This window comes from Mastigoproctus giganteus, chromosome 3 (genome assembly GCF_048544385.1).
Source record: "Mastigoproctus giganteus isolate SK-2022 chromosome 3, ASM4854438v1, whole genome shotgun sequence".
NCBI classification, from domain to species: domain Eukaryota; kingdom Metazoa; phylum Arthropoda; class Arachnida; order Uropygi; family Thelyphonidae; genus Mastigoproctus; species Mastigoproctus giganteus.
In genome coordinates this window covers 228,416,811-228,433,733 of record NC_143577.1, presented here as the reverse complement: position 1 = coordinate 228,433,733, position 16,923 = coordinate 228,416,811, and the positions used below count along the sequence as shown (strand labels likewise).

Below are 16,923 nucleotides of genomic sequence, written 5' to 3'. Positions count from 1 at the left end.
CTAACCTTTCTTTGTATACAGAAAAGCTGCTGTGATATTTGCTGAGAAAAGGAGCGGATGCCAAATTAAAAGAAAAATTACAAATCGTAATGCATGTACTGTGTAGCTACTGCATTTGGAAGAGAACTTTAAGCATTAATGGCAAGACTTTTGTTTAGGAGTTTTACAGTAGTTATTTATTGAGTTTGCATTCAGTATGTTCAATATTTTATCCATAAATAGTTTGTAATTTGTGTTAATAATCTACCTTATAACTGTCAACTTTTCTGGTTTTGCCAGAATATTTCTGAAAAAATTGGAAAAATGTACTTTTGTATTTTTTTTTTTTTTTTTTTGTGAAGCTTGCTTTTCTTTGAGATTTGAGTTGTCTTTCCTCCCTCTAATATGCAGATACATGTGTTACGTTTTATTTGTTGACGTCTTCAAAGCTGTTAAGAAGTTTTGAGCATTTTTAGGATACACTTTCAGCTTCCAGTTTTGAACAATAGCAGTGTCAGGTTTTGTGTAATTTGTTCACTTGTCAATAGTTAATTATCCTGATTATTTGCTTTTAAAAATATGTTTGAAGACATGAAACTCTCTTGAGAATTCATTTCTTTTATGTGAGTATTGGTAACATGAAATACCATACACTCCACAAAAGAAAAAATCATAGTAAGAATGCCCTCTTCTTCATTTAGAAAGTGATAGAAGTAGTAGGAACCCAACCTCAGTAAAACGTCTCAGGTAAGGAGATATTTTAGTTGAAAAAGTGAATTAAAAATAGCAAAAAAGTTTTTGAAAATGACAAACTTTGAAGGGTTACTTATCATTAAAAGTGTTAATTCACTTTTAACTAGCAAAAATGTTTTTTAAAATAAAATGACAAATTTTGAAATGTTACTTATCATTACACCACAAACTGCCTCAAGAAACTAAACATTTTGAGAGTCTTGTCCGCAATGACCTGGGGTGCAGATAGAGTTACTCTGTTGCGATTATACAGAGCCCTCATAAGATCTCAACTAGACTATGGAGCCCCCGTATATAACTCAGCCAAACCGAGTGCCCTGAGGTGGCTTGATCCAGTGCACCACAACGCTTTATGAACAGCTTTAGGAGCATATCGCACCTCACCAGTCCACAGCCTATATGCAGGGGCTCACGAACCACCACTGCAACTCCGGAGACAAAACTTGCTGTTATACTACGCTGCAAAGATAAAATCAATACCTGACCACCCAACATGGACAATCCTACACGAACCAAGTTTGGAAAACTTATATAGAGCACATCCAAGTGCTAACAAACGAGCAGGCATATATTTAAGAGATCTAATCCAGCAACGTAATTTAGATCTCAATCAGATAGCAATTTCTCCTAAAATTCCATATCCACCTTGGGATACCATTCAAACGATATGCAATCTCCATATGCATAAATGGAACAAGGAGTCCCTACCTACACAAAATTTCCAACAATTACATGCAGCCTGCAGCAACCAACATTGTAATTCTACCCTGATATACACAGATGGTTCCAAAACAGAAACCAAAGTAGGAATAGCAGCCAAATTCCCGAATACCATCATTTCCAAACTACTTCCAACTGAGTGCAGCATTTATACGGCAGAACTGGAGGCTATACAACTAGCCATGAACCATATATGGCTAACCAACATCGCCAACAGTATAATATTTACAGATTCGTTCAATGCTCTGCAAGCCTTAAAGGATAACGCCATAAATACCCATCCGACCCGTATGTAAAATACATAACATGCTATCAAAACTAGCAAAGCGAAAGTAAAACATAAGTTTCTGCTGGGTTCCTGGACATGTAGGAATAGATGGCAATGAACAGGCAGACCAAGCAGCAAAACAAGCAGAAAGCCCAATCAACAATACCATAAAAATACCATACCTGGACTATAAAATTACAATTCGAAATAGTGGCGAAAAACAGTGGCAACAAAAATGGCAGGAACAGGCTGGTAACAAACTATTACAGATAAAACCGTTGTTACAACAATGGAAAACCAGTACAAGAACCAACAGACAAGAAGAAGTTACACTTAGCAGATTAAGAATAGGACACACCAATGTTACCTACTCCTATCTGCTACGAGCCGAATCTCCGCCTCAGTGCTCTGACTGTCACACAGTGCAAACGGTCCAACATATTCTACTTGACTGCCCTAACTTTACACGAGAACGTCAGATTACCTTTAAATCCTTAAAAGGAACGGACACATTCTCATTACGAACAATATTGTCAGATAAATCTAATATATCCGAAGTCTTCCAGTTTCTGAAACGCATAAACTACTACAATTTGATATAAAAATCATAACAAAAAACATCATAGAATAAGCCATAAATCATAAGTTTGGCACATTATAGCCATAGAAGCTGATGTGCCAGTAAAATATCCAATCCAATCAACCAACCAACATCCCTCCATACAACTTTCAAAATATCATGGGGGAGATGGGAATACACAGTGAACCAAAAGAACAGTGAGTCACTTGTGAAATGCTCTTCAGTATGAAGGAAGAGAAATGTTATCCAAGCACTGACTTTCAACTCGCAACTTTTAGGTGCCTCCGTAGCCAGGTGGGCGGGAGCAGCAATGCATAGAACACACTTCTTGATTAGACCGGGGTTCGAGCCCGTGACCACCAAATACGGAGGATGTGGAAAGGTCAGGGAATGACCACCACATATCCCCGGAGCAATATGGCCTTAGTTGCTAATGCTCCTAAAAACCAAACAACAACAACACAACCTTTAGCAATCATTAAAGCAGGATATTTAAATCATTGCGTCAAAAAAAAGTACTTTTTTTGCTTTTGAGGAATCATCAACCTGTATTACATGTGACTCAAATGGTCATGACAGCAAAGTATGCATGGCCACTCAACCCAAATGTCTAACCTCTGAAGGAGACAATCCAGCTTTCTCTCAAGAATGTGAAGAAAAAAAAAAAAAAAAAAAAAAAAAAATTCAGATAAAATACAGCTTATCAAGAAGCCAAGAAAATAGTACTAAAAACAAGGCAAATCATCTTGTGCATAAAATTTGTTCAACTGGAATATAAACAGAAATATCAATTCCACAAAATTAATTTCAGATTCACATGCTTTTAGTCTATCACAACCACAAAAACAAAAAACTAATATACCCATCATGTTCCCAACTATTACTGCTCCTCTTTCTACATAGAAAGGTGGAAAGAAACACATGAATAATAGCATTAAACCACAAGATCAACTGGAAATCAACAACAGAAAATAAACACGAGTCGGCGTTGTTAAAATTTTTTTCTAAAAAGGCATTGAACACTGGAAAACTGTTTTTCTCCCAGAAGACAGCGAACTGAAACAGATAAGTAGGAAAACTTTGACTATTGGAAATAAACTGACAGTACAAATAAGATAAAATAATGGACACATTTATACAGTGGAACTTTTTAGATTTATACAGAATTAGTGGTGAAATCCATTTTCTGCAAGCTGAGTATGGTTTCCTCTGTCTGTCTGTCTACAGGAGACATGACTCAAGCTGACAACCTCAGTTTAAAATTATGCAATTTATGGGGAGGGCGAAGCCCATAGGTTCTGGTACTGTTATGTGTATTGAGATGGGGAAGGTGGATGTCTGTATGTTTTTAATGTATTGTGGATGATTTTCTTAATAAATTCAGGGGGTTAATATATTTGTTGTAGGATATGTTTGAAACACAGTCCTAGTTCTGGGCCCAGCTCCTGGATGCTATACCTATTATGTGAATGTTGTTGGTGTGGGAAAGGAATCATCCAACATCTCCTTGCCATGGTGCCATATAAGAAACACTGTCCATATACTGATACTAGGAAAAAGGATGTTTTTTTCAAAGTCTGCCACGAAGATCTCCCCCCCATACTGAGGCAGGCCCTTCCTTTGAATATAGAACTCCACTTGGAAAGAAAGGTATGTTTCTGGCTTTGAGGAAGGTGAAGCCTAAAATATCATCTTTAGAGAGGGGGTGTATATTGACCATGTATGTGTTGTTATGTCAAGTCTGGAAGACTATACATTAGATAAATACTTTTAATATTAATTTATATACTAAATTTGTGCTGCACTGACAGATATAACATTTAAATTAACTTTAATATTAATAACATTTGGTGTGTGTTTGTTTGTATCTTTTTATTGCAGGGTATCACCAAAGACTCTTTTAACGTTTTGCACAAATGGTGTCCTACTACGTACCCTTATGGGAGGTGATGCAGCAATGGCTACTGTAACTCATATAATTGTTGTAAGTTTGCTCTTTTGTATAATTAGTTATCAGTTCAATGCCAAATATGAAACTTTATATACACTATCCTCCAAAAAGTATCCAGCAAAAAAGTAAAGTGGCAGTGATATCAATGTGAAGCTGACATGTGTCAGTTTCACATTTACATTACTGCCATTCAGTAGCAGGTTGGTCCTTGTTTGGCCACTACAACAAATCAAATTCCACCTTCCTGGGTAGGCTTTCCACCAATGAACAATAGACTTCAGCAAGTGTTGTCCTCCATTCCTCCTGCAGATCAATGAACCATTGATCTACCAATTTGGGACCTACTGGCTGTCTTCACCCAATGTTCCAGTTCATCCCATAAGTGATACATATTTTTAAATTTGTGTTGTTTGTTATATTGACAAAAAGAAAAAGTGACTATGAGATATGCTGTGAAGGGAGCAAGGTGTATTAATACATTATGCCCGTTTGTTGTGTGAGAAGACCTCTTACCTTTCTCACTGGTGTCAACTTAGTTTGAAACAAAGTATATAGCATGAAAAATAGCCTCATTTCCACTTCCTCTGAGCTTTGTGGTTTTTGCAGTGCATTTTGGCAGTAGACATCCTCCACACCCACCTACTCATCTGATCAGAATAGGGTGTAACAAGAGTTGCCACTCCATAGAACCAATTTCTACTATTCTGTGAGCCAGCTATGGCATTCATGTACCATGCAAGGCAAATCCTCTGATTGCACATTGTGATGTTTGGCTTATGCACCACCACTCTCCTGTGAAAACCAAAGCTGTGGAGCTCTGTACATAGTGTTTATACAAACATCATCTCCTATTGACTCCTAGTTTATGTTTTTCAGGGATATCTGATGGAAATGAATTCTACAGAAATGGACTCCACGTAACCAAATATCCTCTGGTTACGTGAAGTCCATTTCTGTAGTCTTCCTGTGTGTTGCTGGATGGTGATGCCAATCACACTTCCATTTTGTGATAAAATCAGGAACAGTTGACTTTGGCTGTTGTTGTCTGTCAGCAATTATGCAAATCAACAAGCCAATGATGTGACACCCAGCAATAACACCATCATTTCAAAATCAGTTATCTTGGCTCTACGTGCCATGACAAGAACTGACTACTTGTGTGGCTCATACACTTGCCTTATATACTGGCCTGAGTTGATTGTTTATCCAGGAAAGTTGAGGGATCTATGAAAACAGGGATATATCTGGTTATTTTTTGGATGGTAGGGTATCATCTAGAAATAGCAAGTGAAAATCCTAAGTTTAAATTAAAATTTTGCTATTCAACTTAACTTTTTTTTTTAACTTTAACTTTTAATGTATAATTTGAAATAGTATTATAGATTTAGAATAGATATTGTGTTAAAGTTTATAATCTATTTATTACTGATAGTGTCTTTAAAATGACATGCTTCATGGATCTTTTCTCCTCTGCTTCTTTAGTGGCGCAAAATTAAAAACATGATAGCTTGCTTACCTATTTAATTAACTTTATTATATTTTTATATAATTTATTCTTTAATTTCAATCTAAACAAAGTTTTCAGCCACCTTAATTTTACATTATCAATTGCCTTAACACAGAGATTCCCAAACCTTTATACCAGGGGTCACCAATTAGTTTTCAGTCTGTATTAGAAAAAAAATCTTATTGCGGTCCACATGCTTAAAGTAAAATTATGTAATTACTATAGATGCAATGCTAAAATTTATGTATACATACATATTAATGAGAAAAATTGCATTTTTTTCCTAAAACAATTTTAAGAAAAAAATATCTTATCGCAGTCCACATGCTTATTACAAAAATGATTTTTTTCTAAAATCATTTTTGTAAAATCTGGAACAAACTTTTGAAACAAATTTTGCAGATGATCATTCATTAGCCGAGATCGAAACTTGTTCTTAATATGATTCATTTTGGAACGTTGGTTTACATATATATATGTTGATCCAAACATTGTACATAATTGAGTACACGGTTTCCTTATTCAGGATACTTTTCATGTTGCACATATTTTCCCCAAAATCATTGAAATCACCCAATTCATTCATTTTTTTATTTCAAAGCAAAATATTCTTGAAAATCAATCATTTCTAATTACAGTGCAGCTTTATTGATTTTAAACCATTTTGCTGCCTCATTAGTCCATTGTCCATTTGGTTCAAGTGAAAATGGACATATGAGGAAGTGTGTTAATTTTCCTATTTTTTTTTAAATCTGCAAACCTTTCATCAAATTCATGTTTTAGTTTTTCTAGAAAAGTATTTTATTCACTTTTATCTAATTGTATATTAAGTTCTTTCATCAATACTTCTTTCGTACGCAGAAAGTGCAGTGCCTCGTCATTTAAATCAGAGGAAAATATGTTGAGTTTCTTATGAAATTATTGTACAACTGACAGCAATTCAGAAATAATAGAAAAATTCTCATGATCCACAAAAAAAAATTTTCTGCAGTCCACTAATTTGTGACCCCTGCTTTATACCATGCATTCTTCCCTCCCACAAAATATTTCATTAATTTCATGACCATTCCAGAATAAGTGCAAATAAAATAAACAGATTTAATATAATTTAGCTATGAGTATAGTAAACCCCCGCTATTCGCGGTATCTGTATTCGTGGTTTTGCATATTTGCCATCGCTGATTTAATATAAAATGAAACCTAAAAAAATGTGAATTTTAAAGTGCCGTGAATATTTTCCACCATAAAAAACATGGGCGTGGCTAAAATTATCTTTCCCGGTCAAAACAGCACTCAGTGGGGGGGAGGGGGGAGAGGGGTGACAAAATCGCGAGCGTGAATGTTTCTCGCTAATCCTTGTTCAGTATGTGTTATGCGCTTGTCATGGAAGGTTTCTTCGTTTGCTTTTAATTTATATGCTTATAAATTTATAAATTGATATGCATACAAAAGTGATAAATCTACCGTTTTGCAGTGTAAAACAGAATTTTCCGAGTGTTAACGGAAGAAAGTGACTTTATTGTGGACAAGTTCTTTCTAACCCGTACAAAAAATATGGCTACGAATAACAAGGGAAATGTGAAAAGATCAAAGAAGATGATGACATTAGCAAATAAAATTGAGTTATTAGATAAAATTTCTAATTATGAAAATGTCTCCTCAGTGGCAAAACATTATAAAATCAATGAGTCAACAGTATGATCAATCAAAAAATCGGAAGAAAAAATCCGCCGTAGTGTCCGTGAAAACGTGCTAATTGCTTAAAAAATTTGCTCTCTAACTCGCGATGTTAAATTAGAAAAAATGGAAAAGGCTTTAAATCTGTGGATAGAAGACCAAACTCAAAATAAAATTCTGTTAAGTTCACTCATCATTCGTGAAAAGACAAAACTCCTTTATCAACACTTTAGCGAAACTGGTAATAGCACTGGCGGGATAAGTTTTTTTGCTAGCAAAGGCGCTGGTTTGAAATTTCTAATAAATATTATATTTAATATTAAATTGTTTCTTATTTTCATTTCGATGCCATATGCTTGCATTTCACTATGTACTGTCTATGTACATAGTTATATTATGAAGGTACATCTAATACATACTTAGACTAGTTTTTCTTATATATTTCATACTTTAGAACGGATCCCCTTTATTACTATGGGAGCCATAGCTCAGTATTCGCATTTTCGGTATTCGCGACATTTCTCAGAAACGTAACCCCTGCTATTCACGGGGGTTTACTGTATATACTTTTATAAATTAATTTATATTAATTATATTAGTATTGGCCCTATATATAAATGTATTGACATTTAATCTCAAAGTACAAAATAAAATTGAAATGAATTAAATAAAATGATAAAATAAAAATTGATGAAATGGCAAAAAAATTAAATAAAATTAAAAAAAAAAAAAAAAAAAAACCATGCCCCCAATAAACCAAATGGCTGAGTTTCCCAAACTGTGGGACACCTCCCCAGCTTGGGAACTAGTCTTAATGTTTGAGGAGACCCTGTACCTTTCTCAGTGGTGTCAACTTAGGCTGAAACAGAGTACTTTACTTTTAATCTTTCATTCAATTTTTAATTTTTAATTTAATATAATAAAACAAAGTTTTCAAAATATTTAATATAGTTAATACAATGGTAAACCACTTACTTGTAATGCTACTGTCACAGAAACATCAAACAGATAAACTATTTCTTATTTGCAGTTACAGCTATATATGTTTGTCTAGGTACTGTGGACCCAGGTGGCTCTGTTATTTGATTGGCTAAAATTTAGTAGGATTAATTATTAGGCTGTAATTATGTAGCATCAGGTAATGATCTCCAGGTTCCATGGTTATGTTCAATATTTCTTAAGGGCTATTCTTTGAGATCTCCTCAGGTTTTTGATTGGATTTTTGCTGCTTGTAGTATTATATCTTTTTTTTATATTGGTTCAGGACTCTTTTTGAATATATGAATTTGGTTCTTGTCTATCTATATTTGTTTATTTTGGTTTATATTGTTTTCTGTTGTTCCAATTATAAATGCTTTTTTATACATTCTCTTATCGTTGAACCTGTCTATTGTTAAAACTGAGATTTGAGAAAAGTTTTGGGTGTGTCCATCTGTTCATGAGTGGAAGGCAGGATCGAATTTTATTATTCTACTTTGACTATGCTTGATTTGTGTTCTCTGGCTGTCATAAACAAGCTCCGTTTACTCTGTCCAATGTTGGAGTTATATAATCCCCACACTGTTACTTTGTAAATGGAAGCTTGGTTCACAGATGTTCTAAACTTGGAAGAAATCGGAAGAGAGGCCTAAAGAGAAAAAATGTAGGAAGAGACAGTACAAATGCTCTTTTGAAGGGGTGTTTTGGTTCCTGAAAATCTGGTTAGGTTTACAGATTCTTAGGAGTGTATCGATTCTTATCCCCTCTCACCATTTCTAGTATATAGTTTAACAGGAAGACCTACTATATGGAATAAGTTACACCAGGAAGATGTACCAAAAATTGCATACCAGACTGAAGGAACGCTGTTGTAATGGTGGGTTGCCCACAGTGAGTGCTTGCAATTCTGCCCAGACACAATAGGAGGGAGTACATATTGAGAGCCTTATCAATCAGTTTGGCTCTGAAGAGAATGTGCAGGGCTCATGGGTTAGAATTTTTTTCAGTGTGGCCTGTGCTTGTTAATAGGAAAAACTGTTTTTACAAGGGTGCATGAATATTTGCTAATGCTATCAAGGCAGTGATAGGTGGGTTGGAAAACTGCTTGCTTTGTGGGGAGAGATACACAGACTAACAGATTAACCAGAGCAGTAGGCAGAGGTGAAGATGATATCACACTGCTATTGAAAAATGCAGTAGCCTGGAAAACAAAGTATGAGGGATTTCAGGACTTGCTGTGGGTCATCATGGAACAAATGAATACATGGGCTGTGTAAGGGCAATGTACACTAATGCCAGGAGCATTTTTAATAAACTTGTTGATATGAACTACTGATTAAGTCACTGAATGCAGATATTGTAGGGATAGTATAGACATGGTGTAACTCAGACATAAGTGATGCTGAATGTGGGGAGTACAATGTATACAGGCAGGACAGTGGGGGGTGGAGGGGTTATGGTCTTAGTTAAGAAGCTTATTAAATCTAAGACAGTTTAGCCAGTTGACATGGGTGACTAGTCAGATTGGTACGATATAAGCTCTGGTGTGATATAAGCACATTAGGCCTATAACACTCCTACTCTCAATTTTGGTGATACCAAAATTAAGAGTAAATGTGTGTTATAGGCCTTATGACTGTGATGATATACCAAACAGCTATACAGTGAAATAGAGTGGGCCAGTAAATCAGAATGTCTTATAATCAGGGATTTTAACTTTCCAGATGTTAACTGAAATTTTCCAGTTAACATCTGCTAACAACTTTCCAGATGTTAACTGGATGTCAGATGAAATATTGAGACCTATGGTTGACAAGAAAAGTGAATGGGATACATATAAATTATATGGAAGCCAGTTGTAAATATAAATTAGTGTGTAAACAAGTCACAAAGGAAGTTAGGCAAGCTAAAGAAGATTATAAGTGTCTGGCAAAGAAAAGCAGCAAAGTCATCTGCATTTATATTAACAATAGAAGAAGGAAGGAACTGAATTGCATTGAGCCATTGATGTTAATGGGTTAACTTTTGATGATCCTGCTCAGGTTGCTGACAAATTGAATAGGTGTTTTGCATCTACATACATGCATGGGGAATTCTTTGGGGAAGGGATGCCAGAAGTTTATCAAACTTCTGTGGGGAGCTAAATGATTTTGTAATAACTGAAAGAAAAGTGGAAGAGGAATTCTTGAAGCTGAATATGAAAAAGACACCTGGGGTAGATGGATCTATTGAATCATATTAAAAGAGGCAGCAAAGGAGGTAAGCAGGCCTTGAGCCATAATTATGAGCACATTCTTGGATTCAGAGGAGGTCCCTATGGACTGGAGATGTGCAAATCTATCCCCAATTCATAAAGAGGAATCAAAAGGTGACATGAGTAATTACAGACCTGTTCGCTTAACATCTGTCTCAGGTAAAATAGTGGAGTCACTGTTTAAAGAAGTAATGCAGGACCATCTGGATGGATGTCACAGCATGGATTTGTTAAGAGGCAGTCTTGTCTAACCAATCTGATAGGTTAATATGATGCAGTGACCAAGAAACTGGATGCAAAAAATAATTTTGATATCATATACTTGGATTTCAGGAAGGCTGTTGCAAAATAAAAAAAAAACTGCTGTATAAACTGAGTAACGTGGCATTAAGGACAAGTTACTGCAATGGATAAAGGGATGGTTAAGTAATAACTCTCTTCCCTAAGCAGAAGAGGACAGAGAGTTGTTATCAATGGGCACTGCTCTTCGTGAACTAATGTTATCAGTGGAGTCCTCCAGGGTTCGGTGCTGGACCCTTTGTTGTTTTCATTTATCAGTGATATTGATGACGGTATATCAGGCTGAACGTCAAAGTTTGTAGATGATACAAAGTTTGGCAGAGTGGTTAATGACAGTAATCAGGGTAGGCCACTGCAACAAGATCTAGGAAAATTGGGTCAATGGGCTGAAAAATGGCAGTGAAGTTTAACATTGACAAATGGAAGGTAATGCATATGGGTAGCAGTAATCCCACAGTAACTTATCAGGTGTATTTACTACAATCAGGGTCGTGGAAAATGAAAAAAGACCTGGGGGTAAATGTGCAGTCAGATATAAAATTCTCTATGCATTGCAGACATGCTGTCAGAACAGCTCATGGGGTTTTGTTACAGAAACTGTGCTAGCAGGAATAAGGAAGTGATTATCTGTTTGTACAAGGCCATGGTTAGCCCAAACCTTGAGTATTGTATACAGGTCTGGAGGCCTCACTTTAAGAAGGATGTAGATCTGCTGGAACAGGTGCAGAGAAGAGCAGCCAGATTGTGAAGGAAACAAAAGGGTTCTCTTACCTAGAAAGCTGAGACTACACACATGAGAAGACATAAATTTAAGTTGAGGAAGATGGTTGCAGGATAGAAATGCAGAAATTTGCCATCAACTAGTAGTTGGTTGATTGTTGGAATAAACTTCCATCTTTTGTTGTAGAAGTGGATGGTTTGAACAAATTCAAGGAAGAACTAGATAAATTCTTGGAGGATGTGGATGGGAGAAGTGTGTAGTGAGTAGATAAATAATTATCTATTCACTGGCATTATTGAAATTAGAAATGACCAATTGTTAATACATCTTATACCTGATCCTTTGTTAAAAAATTATGATTGTAATTTAGAACTGCTCAATATAAATCTAATTAGTAACCTTCACGTTTTTAATTTTATCTCTATTCCCAAACAGCACGGTCTGATGATCGGCAAGATACCCGAAACGTCACACTATTGTATATATATATATATTAGTTTAGGCTATGCTTAATAAAATATATATTAAAAACTCCACATGGTAAAAGAGTGGTTAATTATACATATTAATAATTCTTAATGGATAGCAACCATGTAACATCCTTCCCCAACTATATTAGAAGCTAATTGGTCCATAATTTCCACTTTCTGATTTATCTCTTTTCTTATGCAGCAAAACTATGATTGCATTATTCCACTCCTCAGGCATCACACCTTTTCTAATGCATTTTGTGAAGAGTCTTGCCAGCTTTTTTTGTGTCATGTCTCTTCCTCCCAATTTTAACAACTCTACAGTAACTTCATCTTTCCCTGGGGCTTTCTGATTCTTCATTTTCTTCAATGCATGTTCTACCAGTTCATTTTCTTCAATGCATGTTCTATGATATCAAATAATTTTGATATCATATACTTGGATTTCAGGAAAGCTTTTGACACTGTTGCACATGGAAGACTACTGTACAAATTGGAGCAGAATGGTATGAAGGGTAAATTGCTACATTGGATAAAAGGATGGTTGAGTGGGAGAAGACAGAGGGTGGTAATCAGTTGGTGCTGCTCTTCGTGGACTAATGTTATTAGTGGTGTCCCACAGGGTTCGGTGTTGGGTCCATTGTTGTTTTGTATATTGATAAAGGTATATCAGGCTTAGTGTTGAAGTTTGCAGATGATACAAAGGTTGGCAGGGTTGTTAATGACAATAATGGCAGTGTGTTACTGCAACAGGATCTAGAAAATTTGGGCAGATGGGCTACGAAGTGGCAACTGAAGTTTAACCTTGACAAATGCAAAGTACTGCATATGGGTAGAAGTAACCCCAGAGAAACGTACCAACTGTGTGGTACTACACTTAGGGTGGTAGAAGATGAAAAAGATCTGGGAGTAATTGTGCAGTCAGATATGAAGTTTTCTGAGCAATGCAGACCGGCTGCTAGAGCAGGCCATGGGGTATTGTCAATGATATATAGGAATTTTGCTAGCAGGGAAAAGGAAGTGATTGTCCCTCTGTATAAGGTCAGGCCACGCCTTGAGTACTGCATACAGGTCTGGAGGCCTCATTTTAGGAAGGATGTAGATTTGCTTGAACGTGTACAGAGAAGGGCAACAAGATTGTTGTGGGGAATGAACTGATCCTCTTACCAAGAGAGGATTAAGTTCTGCAAATTGCAATCGCTGGGGACTAAGCACCTGCGCAGTGATCTGATTGAGGTGTATAAGGCCTTGAATGGGTTTAGCATGCTGAATTCTGATGGGATTCTTCCACTTGTTCAGATTACGAACCTAAGAGGGCATAAATTCAAATTAAGGAAAGACAGATGTAGAATAGATGTGCGGAAATTTGCCTTTAGCCAGCGAGTGGTTAATTGCTGGAACAAACTTCCATCTGTCGTTGTGGAAGTTGATAGGTTAAATAAATTTAAGGAGGAACTGGACAAACATTTAGAGGGAATGGTTGTGTGATTTTTTTTTTTTTTTTTTTTTTTTTGGCCGATGCTGCATAAGCTTCCTTGCATCACATGCCACTTCTACTACTACTACCTCATCGGGAAAGATATCGGGTATGTCATACGTGTTACTAATTTGCGATCCATCTTCCCCACTGCTGGTATCATTCCCTCACTCCTTGTATAATTATCTATAGTAGTCTTCTGCTATTTGAATTATGCCCTCTCTGCTATTTATAAGTACACCATCACTATTCTTCACTTTCAGTATCATTTGTCTTTCTATCCTGCATTAATAACATATTACTGCTCATGGCTGCTGATTTAAGTCCTTTGTTTTCCTCCTAATGGTTGTTCTACTTTTCTTGTGTTAAATCTTCTTATGTGCTCTCTGAGTCTCTTTCTAATGGCTTTACATAACTCAGTATATTCAGTTTTGTCCTTGTCAGTGTTTATCTTTCTCCTCATTTGTCGTCCTCAGTTCATCATGACAAGGGTTTCTTGGGCTTTATCACTTTCAGAAAGTTGTAATATTCCTTGTCGATATCTTGGTCCTGAGCAGTATGCAGAAGCTCAAACTTGTTCTTAAGTTCAAATACATACTGCTTTTTCTCCTCTTCTGTTATCTCAAAGACCTTCGTATTATTTAGTGGAGTCAGTTTTTTCCTTTCTTTTCTTACATCTATATCAAGTGTGCATCTTACGATTTTGTGATCACTTCCGTTTACCTTGTTCAGGATGGTAACATCATTCACGATATATCTTCTGTTAGTGAGGATGAAGTCGATTTAGCATAACATACCATACCATAATAAATGAAAGTTAGCAGTTTCACCTTCATAATACCAACATTTTGCTATTAAGCCATATCAGAAAGGAAGACACCGTAAAGCAGCTTTTATCATACAGGCCATTCCCTATTTCTCTTGATGTGCCATGTTTATATCATAGCTCTTTCTTTCAGTTCAGTTTGCTGCCTGATGTTCTGGGAATCTCATCCTCTATCCACATAAGAACAGTTTCCTTCTAGCCTTCTGTCTGAAGGAACAGGTGACATTTTCAAGGGAATATGATGAAAACTACCAGAGGGCAGCCCTCATAGGAAAATGGAAGAGCCCCAATTCCAACTAACTTCCAACCCACAAACAACCAAATAAGGAGCTACCCAATAGAAAGTAAGTCCAGACTGCACTTCACCTGGATTCCATGTACTGCATCATTTCCTTGGTAATCAGCATCTTGGATATGCAAGTAGGACTGTAGGGGAAATTTAGTGTTAAAATTTTTTTCAATTCAGTTTTTTTTTTTTAAATTTAGTTTTAATCTTCAAGGAGGTGCCAAAATTTAAGATGTCAGTTTAATTCAGTTAATTTTAAGGTAAAAGTTAGATTAGGATTAAACAGTTAATATGTAGATAGTAACATAGAATATTCAGTTTTAATACTAACATTCGTCATGCTGTTTTAAGAAAAAAATTTATTTAAACAGCCTAAACTGTCTTTTCTGCTGGTTGCTGCAAACATACTATAATTAGTTTTATTATTAACTATAGAGACTAAACTACAAAAATTATGTTAGACGTATGGAATTATTATTATATAATATATTTAAAATAGTAATTACTGGGTTTATTACAGGATGAAGTCCATGAACGAGATCGTTTCTGTGATTTTCTTCTTGCAATACTAAGAGATCTTCTTTTGAAGTTTAGAAACCTAAAGCTAATATTGATGTCTGCTGCTTTAGACGTACAGCTTTTTGTGAAATACTTTGGTGGATGTCCTGTAATTGAAGGTTTGTTCTTAATCTGAATGAGAAGGCTTAGAAACTATACATAATCTAAATTTTTTTTTTGGTGGACTATATTTTATAAGATAGTAAATTTGTTATATGCACATGTTTGAAAAGGTCTGTATTTGATTTTTATTGCTGTTAGCAGAAAAACTTTCTAGACATTTCAATTAAGGCCAAGTTTGTTAGTGCAGAGATATATATTTCTTTTCTTCCCTGCCAGTGGCTTGGGTTTTTTCATCCTGCAAACAAACATTACAATACAGAAAGTACATATTTCTGCTCTGGTCTGATAATTAGGAAGATATACTTGTAGATTTTGTAAAGAATAAATATGGCCTATTAAAAGTGTTGCATAGTTTTAATATGAGTCCCGTGGATTTTGTGGAAAATTATAAATTAAAAAAGTTTTACTGCAAAAGTTTTAAAAAAAATTGAAAATCTTGCTGTATTATTAAAGTATCATTTTCTTATACTAAAAATAGAGAAAGAGAAACAGTAGTAATAGTAGTGTATGAAAACAAAATACAGATGGTTAAATATGTAAAAAAATTTCCTTTAAAATTAACCTTCAAGAATGGAAATACATTTTAGGATATCTTGGTCAATATTTAAACAGGGCTTGAAAAAAGTCTCTTGTAACTGGGGTGGGAGGGCGGGGAGTAAGAGAGAGAGAGAGAGAGAGAGAGAGAGAGAGAGAGAATAGTTAAAAACAATTGTTAATAACCAAATATGTAGAGTTATTATCATCATATTTTTATTTTGTTACTTTGCAAGAACATAAATATAAAAATGTGTAAACTATGTGAGGAGAGTTAAACAGTAAGAAAAAACTTAATGGAAAATGGAAATACATTGAAGAAGCTGTAAACTTCCTCAAAGGTCAACTAATGTTTGTAATATATATTGTTCTCTGTGACAGTATAGTCATATCATTTGCAGAGGTTTGGTTTCAATTTCCCATTGATGTCGAGAAGAATTTCTAAAGTCCTCAGTTGAGGCCGTGTTAGTCAATTTCTGGGAGAAAGTTGGGCTTACCCCGTGAGTTATTCCAGATGTTTCAGCTATATACAATATGATTAAAGAGGCCTGTGTGCTCTGGATTCATTATTACTATTGTGGATTATTGCGGACACAGAGCGACATGGAGACAATAAATAATGACAAGCTTAATATTAATTGGAAAACACACATATATTAAATTTAATACATACAAAAGCTTTCGGTTAGTTTGTTAACCTTCATCAGTCAAACTGACAGTTAAGAGTGTGGAACACGAAAGCATGTACTGCCAGTCATGTATATCAACTGCGTGATGTGATGGTTAATTGTTGGATGTTGAAGCCTGTGGCTGTGATGCATGTGACCGTTGCCAGCGTTTGTCATTCATCAAAATGGTTGCTTCAATGATAGGGTGGACATGACATCCACTGCTCCTGTTGACTGAGATATTAGAGCATGTGATGTTCAACGACTCCAACCAGGTGCATCGCCAGTAGTGG

General features: G+C 35.5%; 1 protein-coding gene across 2 annotated transcripts in view; it reads left to right on the top strand.

The window, feature by feature from the left end:
- The window catches only part of LOC150088812 (3'-5' RNA helicase YTHDC2-like), a 281,725-nt gene that overhangs the window by 79,169 nt on the left and 185,633 nt on the right, over positions 1-16,923 (top strand). For both annotated transcript variants that reach the window (XM_090369668.1, XM_090369667.1), the window contains exons 7-8: positions 4,182-4,284; positions 15,268-15,424. In XM_090369668.1, coding sequence (XP_090225794.1) covers positions 4,182-4,284; positions 15,268-15,424 — 260 coding nt within the window. The remainder of the gene's footprint in view (positions 1-4,181; positions 4,285-15,267; positions 15,425-16,923) is intronic.